Source organism: Pagrus major, chromosome 7 (assembly GCF_040436345.1).
Source record: "Pagrus major chromosome 7, Pma_NU_1.0".
Lineage (NCBI taxonomy): Eukaryota > Metazoa > Chordata > Actinopteri > Spariformes > Sparidae > Pagrus > Pagrus major.
This window is the reverse complement of record NC_133221.1, coordinates 9,540,486-9,558,584: the sequence shown is the minus strand read 5'-3', so window position 1 is coordinate 9,558,584 and position 18,099 is coordinate 9,540,486. Positions and strand designations below refer to the sequence as shown.

At 40.0% G+C, this 18,099-nt stretch overlaps 1 protein-coding gene across 2 annotated transcripts in view; it reads left to right on the top strand.

Moving 5' to 3' along the window:
• LOC140999951 (microphthalmia-associated transcription factor-like) overlaps window positions 1–11,437 on the top strand; it is a 30,527-nt gene extending 19,090 nt beyond the window's left edge. For both annotated transcript variants that reach the window (XM_073470550.1, XM_073470549.1), the window contains exons 3-10: window positions 5,161–5,376; window positions 5,478–5,573; window positions 6,685–6,802; window positions 7,064–7,156; window positions 7,253–7,306; window positions 7,433–7,508; window positions 8,796–8,943; window positions 10,059–11,437. In XM_073470550.1, coding sequence (XP_073326651.1) covers window positions 5,161–5,376; window positions 5,478–5,573; window positions 6,685–6,802; window positions 7,064–7,156; window positions 7,253–7,306; window positions 7,433–7,508; window positions 8,796–8,943; window positions 10,059–10,451 — 1,194 coding nt within the window. In that variant the 3' untranslated portion in view covers window positions 10,452–11,437. The remainder of the gene's footprint in view (window positions 1–5,160; window positions 5,377–5,477; window positions 5,574–6,684; window positions 6,803–7,063; window positions 7,157–7,252; window positions 7,307–7,432; window positions 7,509–8,795; window positions 8,944–10,058) is intronic.
• The last annotated feature ends 6,662 nt before the right edge of the window (window positions 11,438–18,099 follow it).

Below are 18,099 nucleotides of genomic sequence, written 5' to 3'. Positions count from 1 at the left end.
ATTTACCTTAAACTCTTCTGTTGTGAACTTAATGCCCACAGTGACCTCTTTGTTTCTATTCGTAGTGTGTGTGTGTGTGTGTGTGAGAGAGAGAGTAAGTGAGAGACAGTTGTATCCTTTGTACGGTGTCTTTGTTTCTATTTTTAGACAGCGACAGCTATCAGTTCTGCGGATATGTGAATTTATACGAGACAGTAAAAGAGACACAGAGTCAGTGGGTGTAATGTAATGTAAGACAACTTCTTGCTGTACATATAGATGAGTCGTAAGATGATTAACAAGACAGGAAAGTAAGAGCAAAACGTATTTCTGCTGCACAAATTCCTCTTGTTAGACTTTTCTTTAAAACATATTTGAAGGATGTTGTTGTACTGGACACAACCTGTGTACACACTGTGTGTAACCTGTGATATGTCACCACAAATTGACAAAATGTTGGGAATCACTGGCATGCAGTGTGTTTAGGCCAGGGCACAGAAACACAGCCAAAAATAATAAAATGAACATTTTTCAGGAGTAGAAATATTACTATATAATATTACCATTATCCTGAGGCAAGACATGAGATGAACCTCACAGTAATAAGTAAAAAAAAAAAGCCTCCACACTCTAAAATAAATAAAACGGCCAGGAAACAAGGCAGAGAAGCTGAGACCAAACCAAACTTTAAGTGTTGGCTCGTCTAGACAATGCCATGAGTTGTGTCAGAGGCTCATAGCAGGCTAAATGACAAAGGTTGTCCTTGCTAAAGAAGCTCTGGTCACTTCTTTTTTCTCCAAACCAACTTGCTATAAAGTGATTATTGTTTCCACGCAGAGAAGGACAACACGCTCAGTGATCCTCGAGGCCAGAAGGAACGCCTGAAGTGTGTAACGATGACAAGAAGCAACTGATGAGACAGAAAGAGCAAACTATTTTTTTTTTTTTTATGTGCGCCAGCTGACAAATGAAAAGAAGCCACTTTGATTAAAGGAAAAAAGTGCATATTTTCATGTTTCGTTTTCAGATATTAGGCAGTTTTTCTAAAACTTTGAAGACGAAACTTTTAATAAAGAATTGATCGAGGAAATGACCTACAGATGAATCAGAAAATCAATGCACTATGTGAGAGGGAGAGTAAGATTAAAATTGTGATAATAGAGATGATAAAGATACATGAAGAGATTAATTAGCCACGTGCCAACTTTTGTACCAACCTAAAGTTTATGAACGCCATAGTTAACAACTCTTCACAGTTTGTTTACCAATCAGTTCTGCATGCGACTGTAAATAATTGGATTGCTCATTTATGGCTCAAGTAGATCCATGTGGATTAGGTTTCTGAATACTCTGCAGCCCTTTACAGTCTATATTTAGCACCAATGTCTCACTGTGGTCCATATTGAGCACCACATTACTTCATTTATAATGGTTATTTGAAACTTGAGTTTATAAAGTGATGTCTGCATGTTGGTGGTGACTGGATCTGCAGAGCAGCCGAGTTATTGTTGATCTGAAGACAGTGGGATTGATTGATCTGTTAATATCAGCAACAGTATCAAACCAGCGTTAAACACCATAAATAAAGCAGGGTAAAGACTTTTAGTGACCAACAGTAATGAATCTCATTCTTGTGCACTTTAGCCCAAAGCGTGATCTGCTTCTTCTTAATGAGTCATTCATGTGCTGTAAAAATGCCCCCTCAGTGGCGTCAGCTATACGACCCCGTAAGGATGATTTACAGCCCAAGGTGATCTCAGTCATACCTGCTGGGGATATATGTTAATGCACCTCTCACATGAGCATCCCCTGCAGAATAGTGGCACTGTGTCCGAGCGTGGAGAAGAGACTCTGAAAGAGTTTCTGTTCTTTAGAGTGAAGTGGAAAAATTTGAAAGTCACGGAAAGACGGTCGTGTAAGCTGGCGTGACCTGATTGTTCCTTAATATTTGAAACAATAGAGGAGGACGAGCAGAGCGATAACAGGTGTGACACGCGTTCAGTTCACTTTCCAAAGAATATACTGATTGCATTTAATTTTTCTCAGCATATTTGTATTTACAAAGATGGGTAAACAAACCAGACTAATGGCACAATTACTATCCTCATATTCCCCATCCCTTTCTCTCCTCCCCCAATTTCCCTGGAAACGAGACAACACAAGAAAAACAGAAAGACACAGCAAACACTGATGCAAACATGAATGTTGAGTATTAGGGGCACAAAACAAGAAAAACAAGGCCAAAAATACAAGCACAGCTGCAGAGTTGTAAGAAACACTGTCATAATAAGTCCGTAATTTATTTGTGTCCCTATATTCATAAAGGAGTCCATTATTATTCCCATCCACAAGTAAAGAAATAACAGGACCCGCAGGTCTTGAAAAAAAATGGTTAAGAATTTACCTTTAATTGTAATTGAGGACATTAAAGGGTAACTCCACCAATTTTACAGATTAAAGTGTGTTTACAGGTCTCGAGGAGAACTACTGCATATGTGAAAAAAGTAGTATAAAGCCTTTTATGACTCCATTGGGAAACTGCAAGTAATCTGATAAATTGCTTCCAGTGAGTTGCATTGTGGGTAATGAAGGTTTGAAAAGAAGAATGCGTGGAATAAAAATGGTGATATTTCTGGTTCTGCTGTATCGATTTTGATCGTTTGTTTTTAAACTGTCCATAATGACTCCAACAGTGTTACAGGAGCGCAGTGCAGACCAGTTGACTGCTTTACCCTGGTGCCTACATTACCCATAGTGCAACTTAACTGCTGAGTGTCATCAGTGGAGGCAACTTTGAAAGATTGGTGGAGTGGTGCAGATATTTTCTTAATAAGTGAATGGACAGCATTATGTTATTATTGATATTGAGTCTTCTCTTTATCTTAGACTCCATGTACTGTGAATAGGGATGTTAATGATTAATCGATTAATCACCGTTAAGAAATTAACCGATTAAAAATGTCTTAGTCGACAATCGGAGACGGGCACAAATACATCAAAAAGTATTTTACAATAACAGATGACAGATACTTGCTTTTCAAATATATCCAAATAAGACACAACATACTGGTATGAGAAAATGTATTTGATTAAAGTACAAGTAATATGTAATTTAAAAGATACAAAAAGACATTTGACACAAAGTTGAACAGCAGTTGTTGAACAGCAGTTGTTGAACAGTGACACAGAGCGCCATAATTAAAATGTCGTTATTTTGTGTTATTTCAATTTAAAATTCAAGTAACTTTATGTTTACTTTAACTGTTCTTTTATCTGCTGATGTAGCCGACTCTGATTTTACATCAAACACAGATCGTGTCAGTGGTTAAAACAGTTTGCTGATGGAAAAAGATCCAACATATTTCATATATGATCAATGATTAATCGATAATCGATTATTAAGGCAGCCTGCTGTTGGGAGTTTTTGTGTCTTTTATATGTACTGTATTAGTTCAGTCACAGTATCTTTTCAGCTGTCGAGTGCAGTGTGCAAACTGCAAGAGTTTTCAGAGAAATGTAAGAGGTAGCTTAGAGTTCATCCAGAGCCTCTGACCTCCTCAGCTCTGTTAATGAACCCAAATCCTCTGAGCTTTAGCAGAACAAATGAATCAGTTTGAAAAATGAAGTGGCCGAGACTGTAAGTCATCGATTTCCAGACGCAGTACGCCTGTCGTCGCAGATTGAAAAATGTCCATCACTTTTGAGAGGTGAGGAGACCAAGACAAACGAGGATGTAACAGAGTTTGTTCTTTGTGCTGTGTTGAAACTGCGAACGGTGGACAAGCATCCACAGGGTTAAAAAAGTGGATGCTGCAAAGTGATGGCCTCGGGCAAGTTTCTGTAAAAGGGGTGGCCTTGCAAAACAAAGGCACTAACTGTTAGCACCACATCCTGACAGTTCCTTTATGGTGTCTCACTTGATACACCATAAAGGAATAAATTCAGATTTTACATAAAACAACACACATTTGAAAAAGCTCATTGTGCTTCACTGAGAATCCCTGACATGCATAACTAATTACTTTTCTTGCCTTTTAAAAGATGAGCTGGAAGTGTCTGTTCTCATACTTACAGACTTTAGTCTCCTGGTGCAACCAAGAGGGAAGCAGCTACAGCACTTCTTAGTTCAGAGAGGACTTAATCACATTTCTTTTTGTTTTTTTAAATTGGACGGATCACTTTACTGTAAATGATGCTTGAGATGCTTGGATACCATCCTTATGAGGTATGTTTAAAAACATTTTTGATTTATTTCTATTTTTTGACTCAGAATGTGTGCTGGAATGCAGCAGCTCCATTTTAAATGTGTTGCAGCCTGACAAACACTTTCTCTGAAGTTTGTTTTTTTTGCCTGCAGTAGCTTTTTCTGGCTCATTAGCGCTTCGGGGGGGGGGGATTAATGATCCGCAGCAATCAAATGTATCAATATGCCCGAAAGTTTGGTGTCTAATTTTTGTCTCTTAAAATACGTTGGCTATAAATGAGGAGAAGCAGAGAAGTTCAAGAAAAATATGTAAGAAAGACTCTTTTGACAGCGTCTCAAAAGAAAAAACTTAACGCGACGAAAGCTTTATGAGATATGTGACAATTTTAGTGTCTATAATAGTCAGTACTGTGAAATATGAGGGACGGGCAGGACTTTGAGGTATATTTAGACTCCGTTTTATCTAATAAAAGACTGCATGGTCACAAAACATAAAATGTGACTACAAGAATAATATAGTTGCCGTTTCAAGCTGGATTATTCCACATTTCATGTGCAATTATGACTACAGTGCATACTTATTTTATTAACTCCGCCAAGGAAGTTATGTTTTCAGCTGTGTCTGTGTGTTTGTTGGATGGTTAGTTTGTCAGCGTGATTACACAAAAACTGCTAGGCGGATATCCACGAAACTTGGATGAGGGATGGGTCATGGCTCTGAATAGACCCCATCAAATTTTTGTGCGGATCTGGATAAAGGGACGGATTTGAGACATTTATTTTTACCATCTTTGCGTGGATCTCGATGAAGCAAATCAGGTGTATTTAGGTGGCTGGTATCTTTGAGTGAGTACAAAAGGGGGCTGTTGGGCCTTGGCGGAGGTATGCACTCTACCAAGTGCCATTCTAGTTGTGATTTATTTCTAAACAAGCTACTCTGCCCTCTCTCCTTTCTCCCTTCCTTTTCCCACCTACAGGTCCAGACTCACCTGGAAAATCCAACTAAATACCACATCCAGCGCTCCCAGCAGCAGCAGGTGAAGCGGTACCTGGGAAAGCTTGGCTCTCAGGTGTTGAGCTTGCCCTGCCCCAACCAGTCCTCTGACCACGGGGGCATGCCGCCAGGGCCGGGCAACAGCGCCCCCAACAGCCCTATGGCCTTACTGACCTTGAACGCTAACTGCGAGAAAGAGGTGAGGTGCAATTCCAACTTATCTCACAGCGACACACACACAGATTTTCCATTTTTCTGATGTGCTACTCAGGCTTTTGTGTTTATATTGTCATGCTTTAGATGGATGATGTCATCGATGACATTATTAGTCTGGAGTCCAGTTACAGTGATGATATCCTCGGCCTCATGGATCCAGGACTGCAGATGGCTAACACGGTATGTGTGTTAAAATGACCAAACGCTTTAAAGGTCACCACACGAGGGAGGAAAAAACAAAACCTGTATATATTGGCAAATATAAATAAAATCTTAAAAGAGAAAAATAAATCTAAATCTGACTTCCTGGAGACTTCTCGTCACTGTGAGGTTGCCAGGCAAGCAGCAGGGACTCAAGGGAAAATGTCCCACACGTAAACTGCCCTTAAAACCCCAAACTGTCGTTTCTACACTTTACTTGTGTGTGAGGATTAAAGAAGTGAGATATAGTGTGTTAATTAGTGAGCTTTACGAGTGCTGGTAGGCTGATTTCTTTTAACCTTTGGACTGAGGCTCTTTTCTCCTGTTTCCAGTCTTTAGCCTCACATCAGAGTGGTATCTGTCTCCTCAAAATGTTGCATTATTCCTTTAATAGTGACATGATGCTTTTTTGCATTTCATAACAACCGTTTAACTTTTATCTCACAGTGTAAAAGGCATTTCACAATCTCAATAGCACAGCTAGCTTACCGGTAGCCTGCAGCTGCATTAGCTGGACTGAACTGGTACCACTGCCAGAGATCCTTTATTGATTTGCTCCGGAAGATGGCTTACTCGACACTGATTTGCGAAACCGAACTTCGTGACAAACCGAGCGTCTATCATTTGTTGTTAATTGGTGAATCACTGAAGGGTCAAAAGTGGATTTGGAGAATCGTGACACCCCTACTGTGTAATGGGCTTGTTTGGGCTTGTCACCTCCCTTCCCATCATGCTCATCCTTCGATGCTGATTAATGATAATAGTACACTTTATTTATATAGCACCTTTCGAAAACAAAGTTAGAAAGTGCTTTACAATAATACAAATATATAAAAATATAATCAAACCCAGAACTTAAAGGTTGTATATGTAAGAAAAGTCGAGATTTTGGCCCTGCCGGAGGATCTCAAGCAGCGATCAGGCTCATTAGGTGCTCACAGATACATGCAGGAGTCAGACCGTTCGAGGCTTTAAAGAAACAAGCAATGAAATCTTAAAATCGATTCTAAATCTTGCGGATGATTAGGATCTACGGAGCACAGGAGGGGGTTGTGATCCTTCCTCTAATGTCTCTGCTGTGTGTCCTCAGATCCCAGTGCCGGCTAACCTCATGGACATGTATGGTAATCAGGGTATGTCCCAGCAAGGCATGCCCATCAGCAACTCGTGCCCTGCCAACCTGCCCAACATCAAAAGGGAATACTCTGGTGAGACATACAAACACTTCAATGCCTGGTTTCTGTCATTACAACATATCTATCAAATGAAATGAAATATCCGCTGTGATGAATGAGAATTAACAGTAATATCCTCTAAGCTATCGAGGCTCTAACAATACATATGGAGCTTGACTCTCCAGGCCTTTGTGCAGCCCATAATGAAGCATTTTATTCATAGTCCACTTCTTGTAATCATCATCTGTGTTGGGACGCTGACTGTTCGTAACTGACGTTTTTTTCATCACATAGTTTCACAATCCCCGGCCATCATGCATATGCTGGATAAGTCTGGATCCTGCGGCAAATTTGACAACTATCAAAGGCCTGAAGGGTTCCCTGTGGGTACGTGTGGTTAATCGAGTTAGCAGCTGCACATTTTATGATGCTGCACTGCTTCATTTTGTTTTATTGATCGAACAAACCCCTTTTTCCCAGCAGCTGAGGTAAGGGCGATGGCAAAGGAGCGACAGAAGAAGGACAACCATAATCTGAGTGAGTTTTAATTGCCCCTAGTTAACCAATATATACAATTCTGTAAATGTGAATGTTTGAACATACTTATATATGTATTTCAGACAGTGTTTCGTCAGTTAATAACTTTTCTTCTGTTTTCTTTAGTTGAGAGAAGACGGCGGTTTAATATCAACGATCGAATCAAGGAATTGGGAACTTTAATTCCAAAATCCAACGACCCGTAAGTTATTCAACCTCCTTTTCTTTGTTTTATTTCTCATTCGAGACAGATTTCCTTGACAATAAGACTCATTTGTCACTTTGTCTACCATGTCCAGACATGTCTGTCTGCAAGAAACGTAAGTGATTATAACTGAGAAGAGACCGATGTAGAAGAGATTATTCCAGCAGTTCCAAGAAAAGCAACAGCTGTGGGAAAGTTTTTTTTTTTTTTTTTAGGTCAGAGACAACAAACAGAAGGGTTTGGGGATTTTTTTCTAAGTCTGTAAAAAAAGTTTTGAAAGAGTTACAAGTCTTTGTACACAAAATTATTTTAAAGTTCAACTGAAGCTAATAAGAGTCTTTTTTTAATACAAAATCCCTTCTTTGTGTCCGTACAGTATCCCTCTATTGCATCTTATCAAGTAGCCACTGTCTGAGGACAACACAGAGGGGCTTTTTTTTTTAACCAAATACATCCGACGTCACCCAGATGTGTGTTGTAATCCTCATATTCGCTTCAGTTGAACTTAAGAAAGCATTTCTATTTTAACTTTTTCATTGAGATGGCATGTAAATATTGTTTCTGACAGGCTTAAACAACGTGAATCTATTCTTTACATCAATGCACCCGACACAGATCTGTCTGTTTTACTATCATTTAAGGAGCTCCATCACAAGGTGGAAATAAGCTCTGATACTCTGCATGTATCGTTTAGGTTAAAAGCACCACTTAAAGCTCTTCTATCTTGATCTTTGACCTTCACAGACAGACCTGACTCATCATTGCTCTTCCTACGGATTACACATAATGAATAAATAAATAGAAACATACGGTACATGTTCTTGATAGCATTAGAAATTCTCAAAGCTAGTTTTTAAAATGGCTGCCCTCAAGGCTTCTGACCTAAAATCAAAACACTTCCCAGAATAACTGTGAAGACCTATCACAGGGGTTTTTCTCAGTTAGTCAAGTAAAGATCGATTGTACCCAGTGCAACCTTCATTTCTTCAGGGAGCTCGGGGTCATCCTCATGACTGCTTGTGATCTCAGTGACTTCCTCTGCGTAAATGTCCGATGTCCGCCGGTCACCTCTGCGACCTCCAGAGCAGCGTCGCTCTTTGTTCCACCTCATTGTTCTCTTCTGTCAGAGCTAAATGACACAAAGTGCTCCATTATAACAGCCCATAGAATCTAATGAAAAACCTATAATGGGATTCTGCTGAGTGGAAATCGCTGATTGTCTGACATCAAAAATATGGGATCGAAGAGTGTACAATTAATGGCTTCTGTGTGATTATTTTTCAGGGACATGCGCTGGAACAAAGGCACCATCCTGAAGGCGTCGGTGGACTACATCAGGAAGCTACAGCGGGAGCAGCAGAGGGCCAAGGAGCTGGAGAATCGCCAGAAGAAGCTCGAGCATGCCAATCGACATCTGATGTTGAGGATACAGGTAAAAAAAATTCTTTCATAACGACTAGTGATCTGAAGGTAGAGTCGGAGAGCAATAGAACCAACTTTATTATAATCCACGGAGACGTTCAAATTTGGGGCATGTCGTACCATATTGATATTTTTCATTACATGTGTGAGTTGACCTCTATGTTAGAAGATGGAGGTGATGGTTGTAGCATTACAGCTAGGCAAAATGGCTGCCAGAGACAGTGTTTTTTAAAGTTTGGAGGCGCTATTTTTAGCGAGAGATCACAACGTTTCAACATGAGTAATCATGAAACCAGTGAATATTACTAATGAGACACATTTTCCAGCCATGTTTGTGGCGACAAAACAAGGTATTTTAAGCCAAAACCTGATCTTTTCCTAATCCTAATCAAGTGGGGTTTTTTGTCGAAACTTAATAAGAGCATATGCACAGCCACAGCATTGCCACAACATACAACTGAAAACTGAACCTAAAGAAACATAAAGTTGCCACATAAAGAAATGTGAAGTTTCAACAAATCCGTGGTTTGCAGAATCGTACATTTCTGACATTTATTCTGGCAGTTAGTCTGGAATAAACGTCCCCACTGACATCAGAAGAAGAAATAATTTATTTATAAAAATAAATAAAGCTCTGGTAAAACAAGCCGAGCCACTTATTCACACAGTGAAGTCCACGTAGGTAAAGAGGGAGGTCGCTGTTGTGACCAACTTGTAACTGATCACAAGACGTGAGGCGTTAAGATCTGTGTGATTGAGCTCAGCTGACATTGATTGATTGTCTGCATTGTGTGTTTGCTTCACGGTAAATGTTTGGAGCAGCACTATCAGGGAAAGAAAGGAAACCCACTGAGTTTTAACAAGTTGCAAATGGCTCTGACAGTCATGGTCAGGTGGGGACTTAAAACAAAAAAGGTCACCTGCCCTCACCACTACAGCTAAGTAATTTACTGGGGGGAAACTTTGGATTACTGTGCCTTTGTTCATGACCCCCTATGGAGCAACTGAAACAGTACAGTGATCTGAGACTAGTCTTCCTAACACAATAGAAGAAGACTGACATTATGAAACAAAGTGAAACTCTTCACTGTCTAAGCTGCCTGTGTGTCTGTCTGTGGCTTGCAGGAGTTAGAAATGCAGGCGCGGGCTCACGGTCTGGCCATCGCTTCTTCACTGTGCTCTGCTGAACTCGGGGCCCGGACCATCAAACAGGAGACCGCTCTGGAGGACTGTCACCAGGACCTGTACACGCTCCACCCACATCACCAACACCACCCCGCCTGCACTCCAGAACCGCCCGGCACCCTGGAGCTTAACGAAGGCCACTCTAACTTCCCCGAGGGCCACTACAGCGTTCACGGCAAGCCAGGCTCCAAACTCAACGACATCCTCATGGAAGACACCTTATCACCGGTGAGAGGGGGGGACCCTTTGCTCTCGTCCGTCTCCCCAGACGCCTCAAAGGACAGCAGTCGCAAGAGCAGTGTAAGCATGGATGAGAACGAGCAGGGCTGTTAGCACCCCCTACTGGAAGACACCTCGTCTGCATCTCCAACCCCCCTGCAAAGTGTTCCTGTCAGTAGCTAACACACTCCCAGCTGCTGGAGAGGCTGTATCCTGTTTGTGTTATTTGTTTTTGTTGTTTTGTTTTGTTTTCTCCCCCCTCACCTGTGTTTACATGTGTTGAATCTTTTCCATTTTTTTTTTTTTTTTTTTTTGTGATATCTTTGTCTTTTCAAGCCCTCAACCTTGATTTCAAGGACTGATTATAAAGTATGTCTGCTTTAATCAATACTTTGATGACAATGAGTTACAAAAAATAGAAGTTTTTATATTTAAAAAAAAAAATATGCATTTATCTTTGGATATAGGCTAGATTATGTTTATTTCTATTGATTCCAAAGAATCTAGGGAAGTTATAAATCAATGGTCAGAAATGTAGATATTTTGTGGTGAAGATGAACACTGCTTTTTAAATCACTAGCAATAATAGAAGAAAAATCTATTTATTACTATAGTGCTTTACACTCCTCGTGTCTTAGATTGAACTTGAATGTGTCGATGCCTTATTAAGATGTGTACACATCGATGTTGTATTGCTATGCACATGTTTTTGGCTGTTAGCTGAGTCTTTGTCAGTCTTCCAGTTGAAATTTCTTCCTTGACAAATATTAATCATTTGTAGATTTGATCTTATTTATGTATCTATGTAAACAGGATGTTATGTACACATTCCCCTCAAGAAATTAATTTATAAACAAGGTATTTAAAAAGAGCCTGAAGAAGCAACAGAGGTGATAATTAATGAAAGCACGTTAAAGAATATGAAGCTAAAATGTCTCCTTTAAGAAAATTAAAATGAAACAAAATCAACACTTATAATGGCTATTTTTAGTCTTTTATTCAGTCTCATGAAGAGCAAGAAGCCGTAACAAGAGAGAAAGGTCTGCATACTCAGCAGTGTGTATCAGATGGATTTCCACTGTACATTCCTCTCTGCCAAAACCAGTGAAATACTGAAATTTAAAAATATATATATAAAAATTCAAGATTTTTTATAATAGTCTCAAAACTAGCCAAATCTTATTTATAATCAAAAATGTAAAACCCCTGTTGTAGTCCTGACACACACAAGAAGCTGATTTGAGAACTGATTGTTACGTATCCTATAAATCTTTGCGATCGATGCGAGGAAGATGAATCAGCTCAGTTGTTATTGTCTCCTCGGCTGCAATAATCAGACTGCAGAACGGATCTTTCGACTATTTCAGCACACAAAGTGAAACACTTCAGAAACGTGTTGATGCAAAGTGCTCGGTTTTTATACTACTCCATCCATTTCCTAAATTATTGTTTTATTTTTTACACCGCTGTGGTGACATTTCACATTCAGTATGTTTTTTTTTGTTTTTGTATTGCCAAGGAGTATAAGGAGACTGCTTTGGGATTTTGTATGAAATGCATGACATTGTCAAAACACTGGAATGACCTCTGTAAATCGAAACGTGGTTTGTTCGCCTTTTTTTTTTTTTTTTATCTAAGCATAGACTAACTATTGTATTTGGCTTTTCAAATGCATACAGAATATTGTAGATTCTTTACGGTGTATGGTTGTTGTGTAGTCCAGCGGTTTGTTTTCAGCAGTTGTAGCACATTGCATAAGAATGACTTTGTTAATAACTACCTGCCATACATTGAGAGCCCTGTTACAGCACAGTCTCCATTTTGTTAAACTATGCAATGGTTAAAATTGTGCCTGCAGAGCAGCGTCATGTCTTGGATCGTGTGACCTCCTTCTGAATTGGTCTAAAACAGCATCAAAGTAATTACGTTTTGAATTGATTTAAGTGCCTTACAGTCGTTTCTGTTGCCCTGGTGATGTAAGAGAAGTTGTAGACAGCGATGCAACATTTTGTTGATGTTTATACTGGTGTCTGGTGCTTCATGGATTAACTGAAGAGTGCCAAGCTACATTAGAAAGTAGTAGGAAAGGGCCTTCTGTCAGTACAAGATAACACTTTTAAGCCTCTAAGCCTCAAGAACCATAAGGAATGGTTTGTTATTATGGCACCCCCAAAGTGTTTAGCATTAAATAAATAAGTTAGGCATTACGAAATACATAAACATAAAAGCAAACAGTCTAAAAAGATAGAAATGAACTTATAAAAACTGAAACAATTTAATAAATTATTAAAAGCCATCCTTTTATTTATTTCATTTTTGCTTCTGTGCAGTGAGTATTATTTTAAAGTGGCATTTCTCCAAAGGCAAGCAATGGGCAATCAATCCGTCTTACAGGCTTAACAGCGTCCACAAAATGTAGCCTGCTAGCTTCCGTTAGCTACAGCAATGAAGCAACCAAACACAGTGCATTGTAACTTACCTCTACTTTTATTTAAAATTGTTACCATGCCTAGGGAAATCAATCCTTCCTACAGGCTAAATAACATCCACAACATTTAGCCAGCTAGCTCCTAAACCTCTGTTAGCTAGAGCAACAGCAATGCTAAAACAAATACTGACCAGCTGCTACAGCAAGCAAACAGCCACGGCTCACAGGCATTGCAACTTACCTCTACTGTTATTTAGCACAATGTGGCTACAAATGCTACTTAGCTACCCTGCTAACTAGCTAAACTGTCTTGTTAGCTTGGAGTTATTACTCAGTATCAAAGTGAAGAACCAGTGTTGGCAGCTAGCTCTTGAGTAACTAGCTAACTGGACAAACAGGAGAGACATTTAACTCTGTGAAAAGCCGACAGGAGCTAGCTGCAGTTAGCCTGCTGATAGGGTGGATGTATGATTGAAACAAACTAACAAACAAAAAAAATTTTCTTTAAAATACCTCCAACAACAATTAGTGAAATGTCTTACATTTCATACAGCACTATCAAGTCATAATTTAAAATTAACTGATAATTTGATTTATGACCAATTACCTTACTTTAGCATGCTAACGGTGAATATAGTAAACATCAGGCCTACCTGCTTCGCATCTGCTTGCTTACATAGTCACGGTGAGCATATTAGCGTGCTAGTGTTAGCATTTAGCTCAAATCACTGTTGAGTCTAAGTACACCCTCACAGAGCTGCAACATATATATTATATATAATTATATATTATTATTTTATTATTATATATTATTATTATTATTTATATATTGTCTTATTTATTTATTTAAGGCTGAACACTTTGGGGATGTTTACAAAGGTCAAATTCTACACCGAAGGCCGTGTTTCTAAAGTGGTGCCGAATATGTGATGACTGCCTAAATGTATTGCCAAAACTAAATATATACAATAAGTTTATATAACATGTAAATAGCCATTTTTAACAGCTAAGTCTATGCACCTCTGCTAGTGGTGTTTCTCCTTTGTCGTTACAACACCTGACACAGGATCAGGCCGTGAGTCAACTAGAAACAGGTGAATAACATGGTGACAGCATCTACTCGATAAAAGGCTTCCAACTGCATCTCACAGTCTTCATCAGCAGATGGCGATAGTCCAGCTGTCATGACGTGACAGTCTAAGTAGTAGTCTGTCATTGAAAGCCTAGAACAAGCTTGCAAGTGGACCTCAACTTTACATTTTTTTTTGTGATAGGTGAATTTCTGCAGAATGGCTGTCACGGTGTCGCCAATCCCACGTACTGAGCCTTTATAGTGCAACAAACAGGCCTGCAACGTTGCTTTTTGACTGAACCCAGATCAAATCATCTAAAAAACCCTGAAATGTGACATTAGTGCATTACAATGAACATCAGTTTCACACAGATGAAGGTGGTGGCACTTAATTTAAAAGCCATCACTCTGAACGATTTCTCATAATGAATCTTCCTGCTGTTAATTGTTATGGCACATTATGGGTAAACCACTAACGAAGAACCCTCTCTCCTCTTCTGCTCCTTCTCATTCCTGTGGTTCACACAGACACCGTTCTCTGCTCATGTTGCTACTGTTCTTATTAACAGTTTAAATGAGATGAATGTAGCAATAGTTACTGTACGCACTGGTTTCAGATTAGTGAACTCGAACTCATTGGTACTCAATGTGGAAAACTATCTTGTGAGAAATATTAAAAGTTTTATTTGAATGTTTGCAGAGCTTGTGTTTTTCTTAATGCCGTCTGAAACTGCTAATGCAAACTATATATATTATACATACTATATGCATGCACTGGATGATGTGGTCACTCTCATCTTCTATCAGTAGCCCCCTCTAGTGGGCAACATGCACCATCAGGGACAAGCAGCTGTCCACTGCCCCTCTGTGAAGCAATGCTGGCAACCCTCTCTGTGCAGTCAGAGAAGATGGAAATGTTTGCTGGGCATCCATATATAATTGGAAATCCACTTAGGAGCTCATGTACAGTTTAACTTCATAGAAAAACTAAATAATTTTAAGGTGGTTCAACTCCAAAACACAGGTTAATTGAACTTATGAACACAGTTTCAGTCAACTTAAAAGTATCAAGTTGATTCAACGAATGTTCAGACAACAGGCTCGAACATTGCTAGCTGGTTAGCATGCTAACTCCAGTAGACAGGCTACTTAATATTACATTCATGAAGATTGTTCATTCTGACGTATGTTTCCTCCCCGAGGGTTGTATTTCTGCTTCTCACACACGTCTGACTTGAGTAGCTAATGTAATTGCTAGGGTCGCTCATAATTAATAATAAATTCAATTAATCTGCAGACTGAAACTGTGAAAAGGCTGCTTGTAACTCTCCGTACATTAACCCAGGTCCCGTGGGCCTAGCCTACTTAACGAGCATTTAAAAAGTGCCTCCATTGTATGTGCAAGTTTCACACATGAGCGACTGGAGCCTAAAAATAGAAAGGTATTTCACCTCTCCAGTCAATGGAGCGCACTAATTGTCATACGTAAGCAGGGGAGCGGTTATGGTGAACATACAGCGTGACCTACAAACCTGGACAAATATGTTAAGAAGAGGAGATTGAATATTTAAGAGTCATTTCTGCCGCTGTATACGTTATTAATCTGTGTGGCTAATTAAAATCATTTATAATGGGACTGACTGTGTAAATCCATTCGTACGACACACAACAGAATGATTTCTTGCATTAAATGACCAAAAGAAACATTTTGAAATTTGCCTTTCAGCTAAAAAATAAATAGATAAAATAGAAAATCAATTTAAAAAATGCATGACAAACCTGCAGCACGCCGGTACCATTGATTAAAACATACTGTACGTAACATTACTTGGTGCTCGGTGGGGCAACTGTGGCTGCTACAACATATGAGGAGCCTGACACATTATAACAACCAGCTCCAAACGCTCCAGGAGTTACTTTCTTTAATATCATTTATTTAAGATCATGTGGAAAAAACAACAACCCCTTAGTAGTGCAGGCAACTTATTACATATGTGCATATGATGAGACAGTCATGCTGTTTGTCGAGCATTCAGGATTCACACTGTTTGTGATTGTGTTCGCAGGTCAGAGGTGAAAGTTCTCAGCGATAGCACACCTCCGATATCTCCATGGCCAGCTCTATGAGTTCTCCTGTGTCCTGACAGGAGCCACAGCAGTTACAGTCCAGGTCCAGCTTGAAATTGCAGCAGTCCTTTCCCTGCTGGTCCCTCTCGCTGGAAGCCTTGATGTATTTGTACGAGGGGAAACAGCGGCTCACGGCCCTCTCGTATGTGTCTGGCAGCAGGACCATTAACTCGTGGAAACGGCAGTGCAGGCAGGCGAGGAGGAGTGCTGCGCAGTCGTCTGGTGGCAGTGGCGAGGTAGAAGAGGAGAAGAGAGGATTAGTGGTTGAAGTTTCCCAATCTAAATACATCAACTGTTGTTGTCTTAAGAGGAGTTGAAACAATACCTCCAGTGTTGGGCTGGTATGAATCATCAGAGGAAAAGCAACTGCTGCTGTTCTTAAACCTGTCAGAACACATGGAGAAGCTGGATCCACCCCATTCACTGCCTGCCCGGGCATCATGGGAACCTGCATCGGCGTCCAGCTTGTCTGGTTCATGTTCTGAGATGGTGCTCAGTCTGCGGACCCCGCTGACCGACTTGCTGTCCATCATCTGCCTGGATGGACTGCCCGTCACTGGCTTTCCTTTTTTTGAAAGGATGATACAAGCATGCACAAGCATTACATTACAAAAACTCAGGGCTCGTTAAGCACCCAGTTCCTCTGCTCCTCTATGTGAGGCAGTTTTAATTATTCATAGCACCATTAACATGCTGTATGTCAAGCAGGTGAGACTTGGAAGTGTATAATGGAGGAGGCTTGCTCAAAAAAAAAAACTTCAGCGAGGAGAGATTATTGATTTGCAGGCTTTTATTTGGATCTAGTTTCCTGGACTGAATCGGGCCGGAGGAAAATATACTCTTCCACCAACATTTGGCATGCACCGCCTATCAATCACTCTCCCTGACATCTATTCTAGTCCTAACTAACAATAACTCCATCCGAGCAGTATTTAGCGAAATCAGACACGGAGTAAACAAAGGCGACCTACCATCAGACACATGGTCCCCTCTTTGCTCAAGCTCGATCGAGTCCTCATTATTCACAGGAAGCTTTAAAGGAGTTGTCATCTTACGCAGAGCAAAATGGAGACAATACACATGGAGTGAGACACACATCACAGCTGGAGTAAAGGTATTATGATAAGCAGAGATGCATCAGTCCACACCATTACTGATACCAATACCAGATCTCATTTTGAATATTACTTTTATAATATTACCTTCTGAATAAATAAGCAAAAAACAAATTATTTATCCATTTCCTGTGGAAAATCTTTTAATGTTTTGAAAAATCTGAAGAAGTGACATGCACAGCAATGCTTTCAAACCAAGCAGGCAGTAGATTTCTCTCATGATTTTAAAAGTGAAGAGATCAGTCAGACTATCGGTGACATCTGCCTGATATCAGATAAGTGAAGTGCATTAGTATTGGTACGATATCCGATACGGATATCGATCAAATCGGTCCCACCTCTAAATAATAATATAAATAACTTGACTTGACTGAAGGTTACAGCAATGACTCATTTTTGCAACATCCTGTTTTCATGTGAAGTTAAAGAATCATGCAGGAAACGTTTCCCCAAAGTGCCCCGACACTGAGGCTGCAACTCAACCAAACACACACTGCTCTCTGAATTCTGCCAAATAATTGAGTTTTAAGATTACCTGTCTGTACTGGTTAAATATCCGACAGTGTAATCCGTAGCATCTGCAGCTGTGAACCCCTCTGAGCTTGAGCACCTCCCATCATCACACACACACACACACACACACCCACATTTGTGAGCACACTCCACATCGGTCGATACTCGCCACTCAGGAAGCACAGATACAAATCCGTGCTGGCATAATGCATGGAAGATCCATTCAATTATGGCAGTATGTCGATAGAGAAGTCGAGCCAGGCCATTTATCAAACACCTGGATATAGCAAGCAGACTTGCATAGAATTATTTTACCGCAATTTATGACACCACAACGCTTTGTCGACCACTTGTTTTACCACATCTGCTGACAGCACACAGGCAATTTTCTGAGGTTTAAAAAACGGACATACCGCAATGGGAGTGCTGTCACTCGGAGCATTTTGCTTTCTTCCCTTAACTTCCATTAAGAAGTCATTACTGATGGCTGAGAGAAGTGTGGCTGCC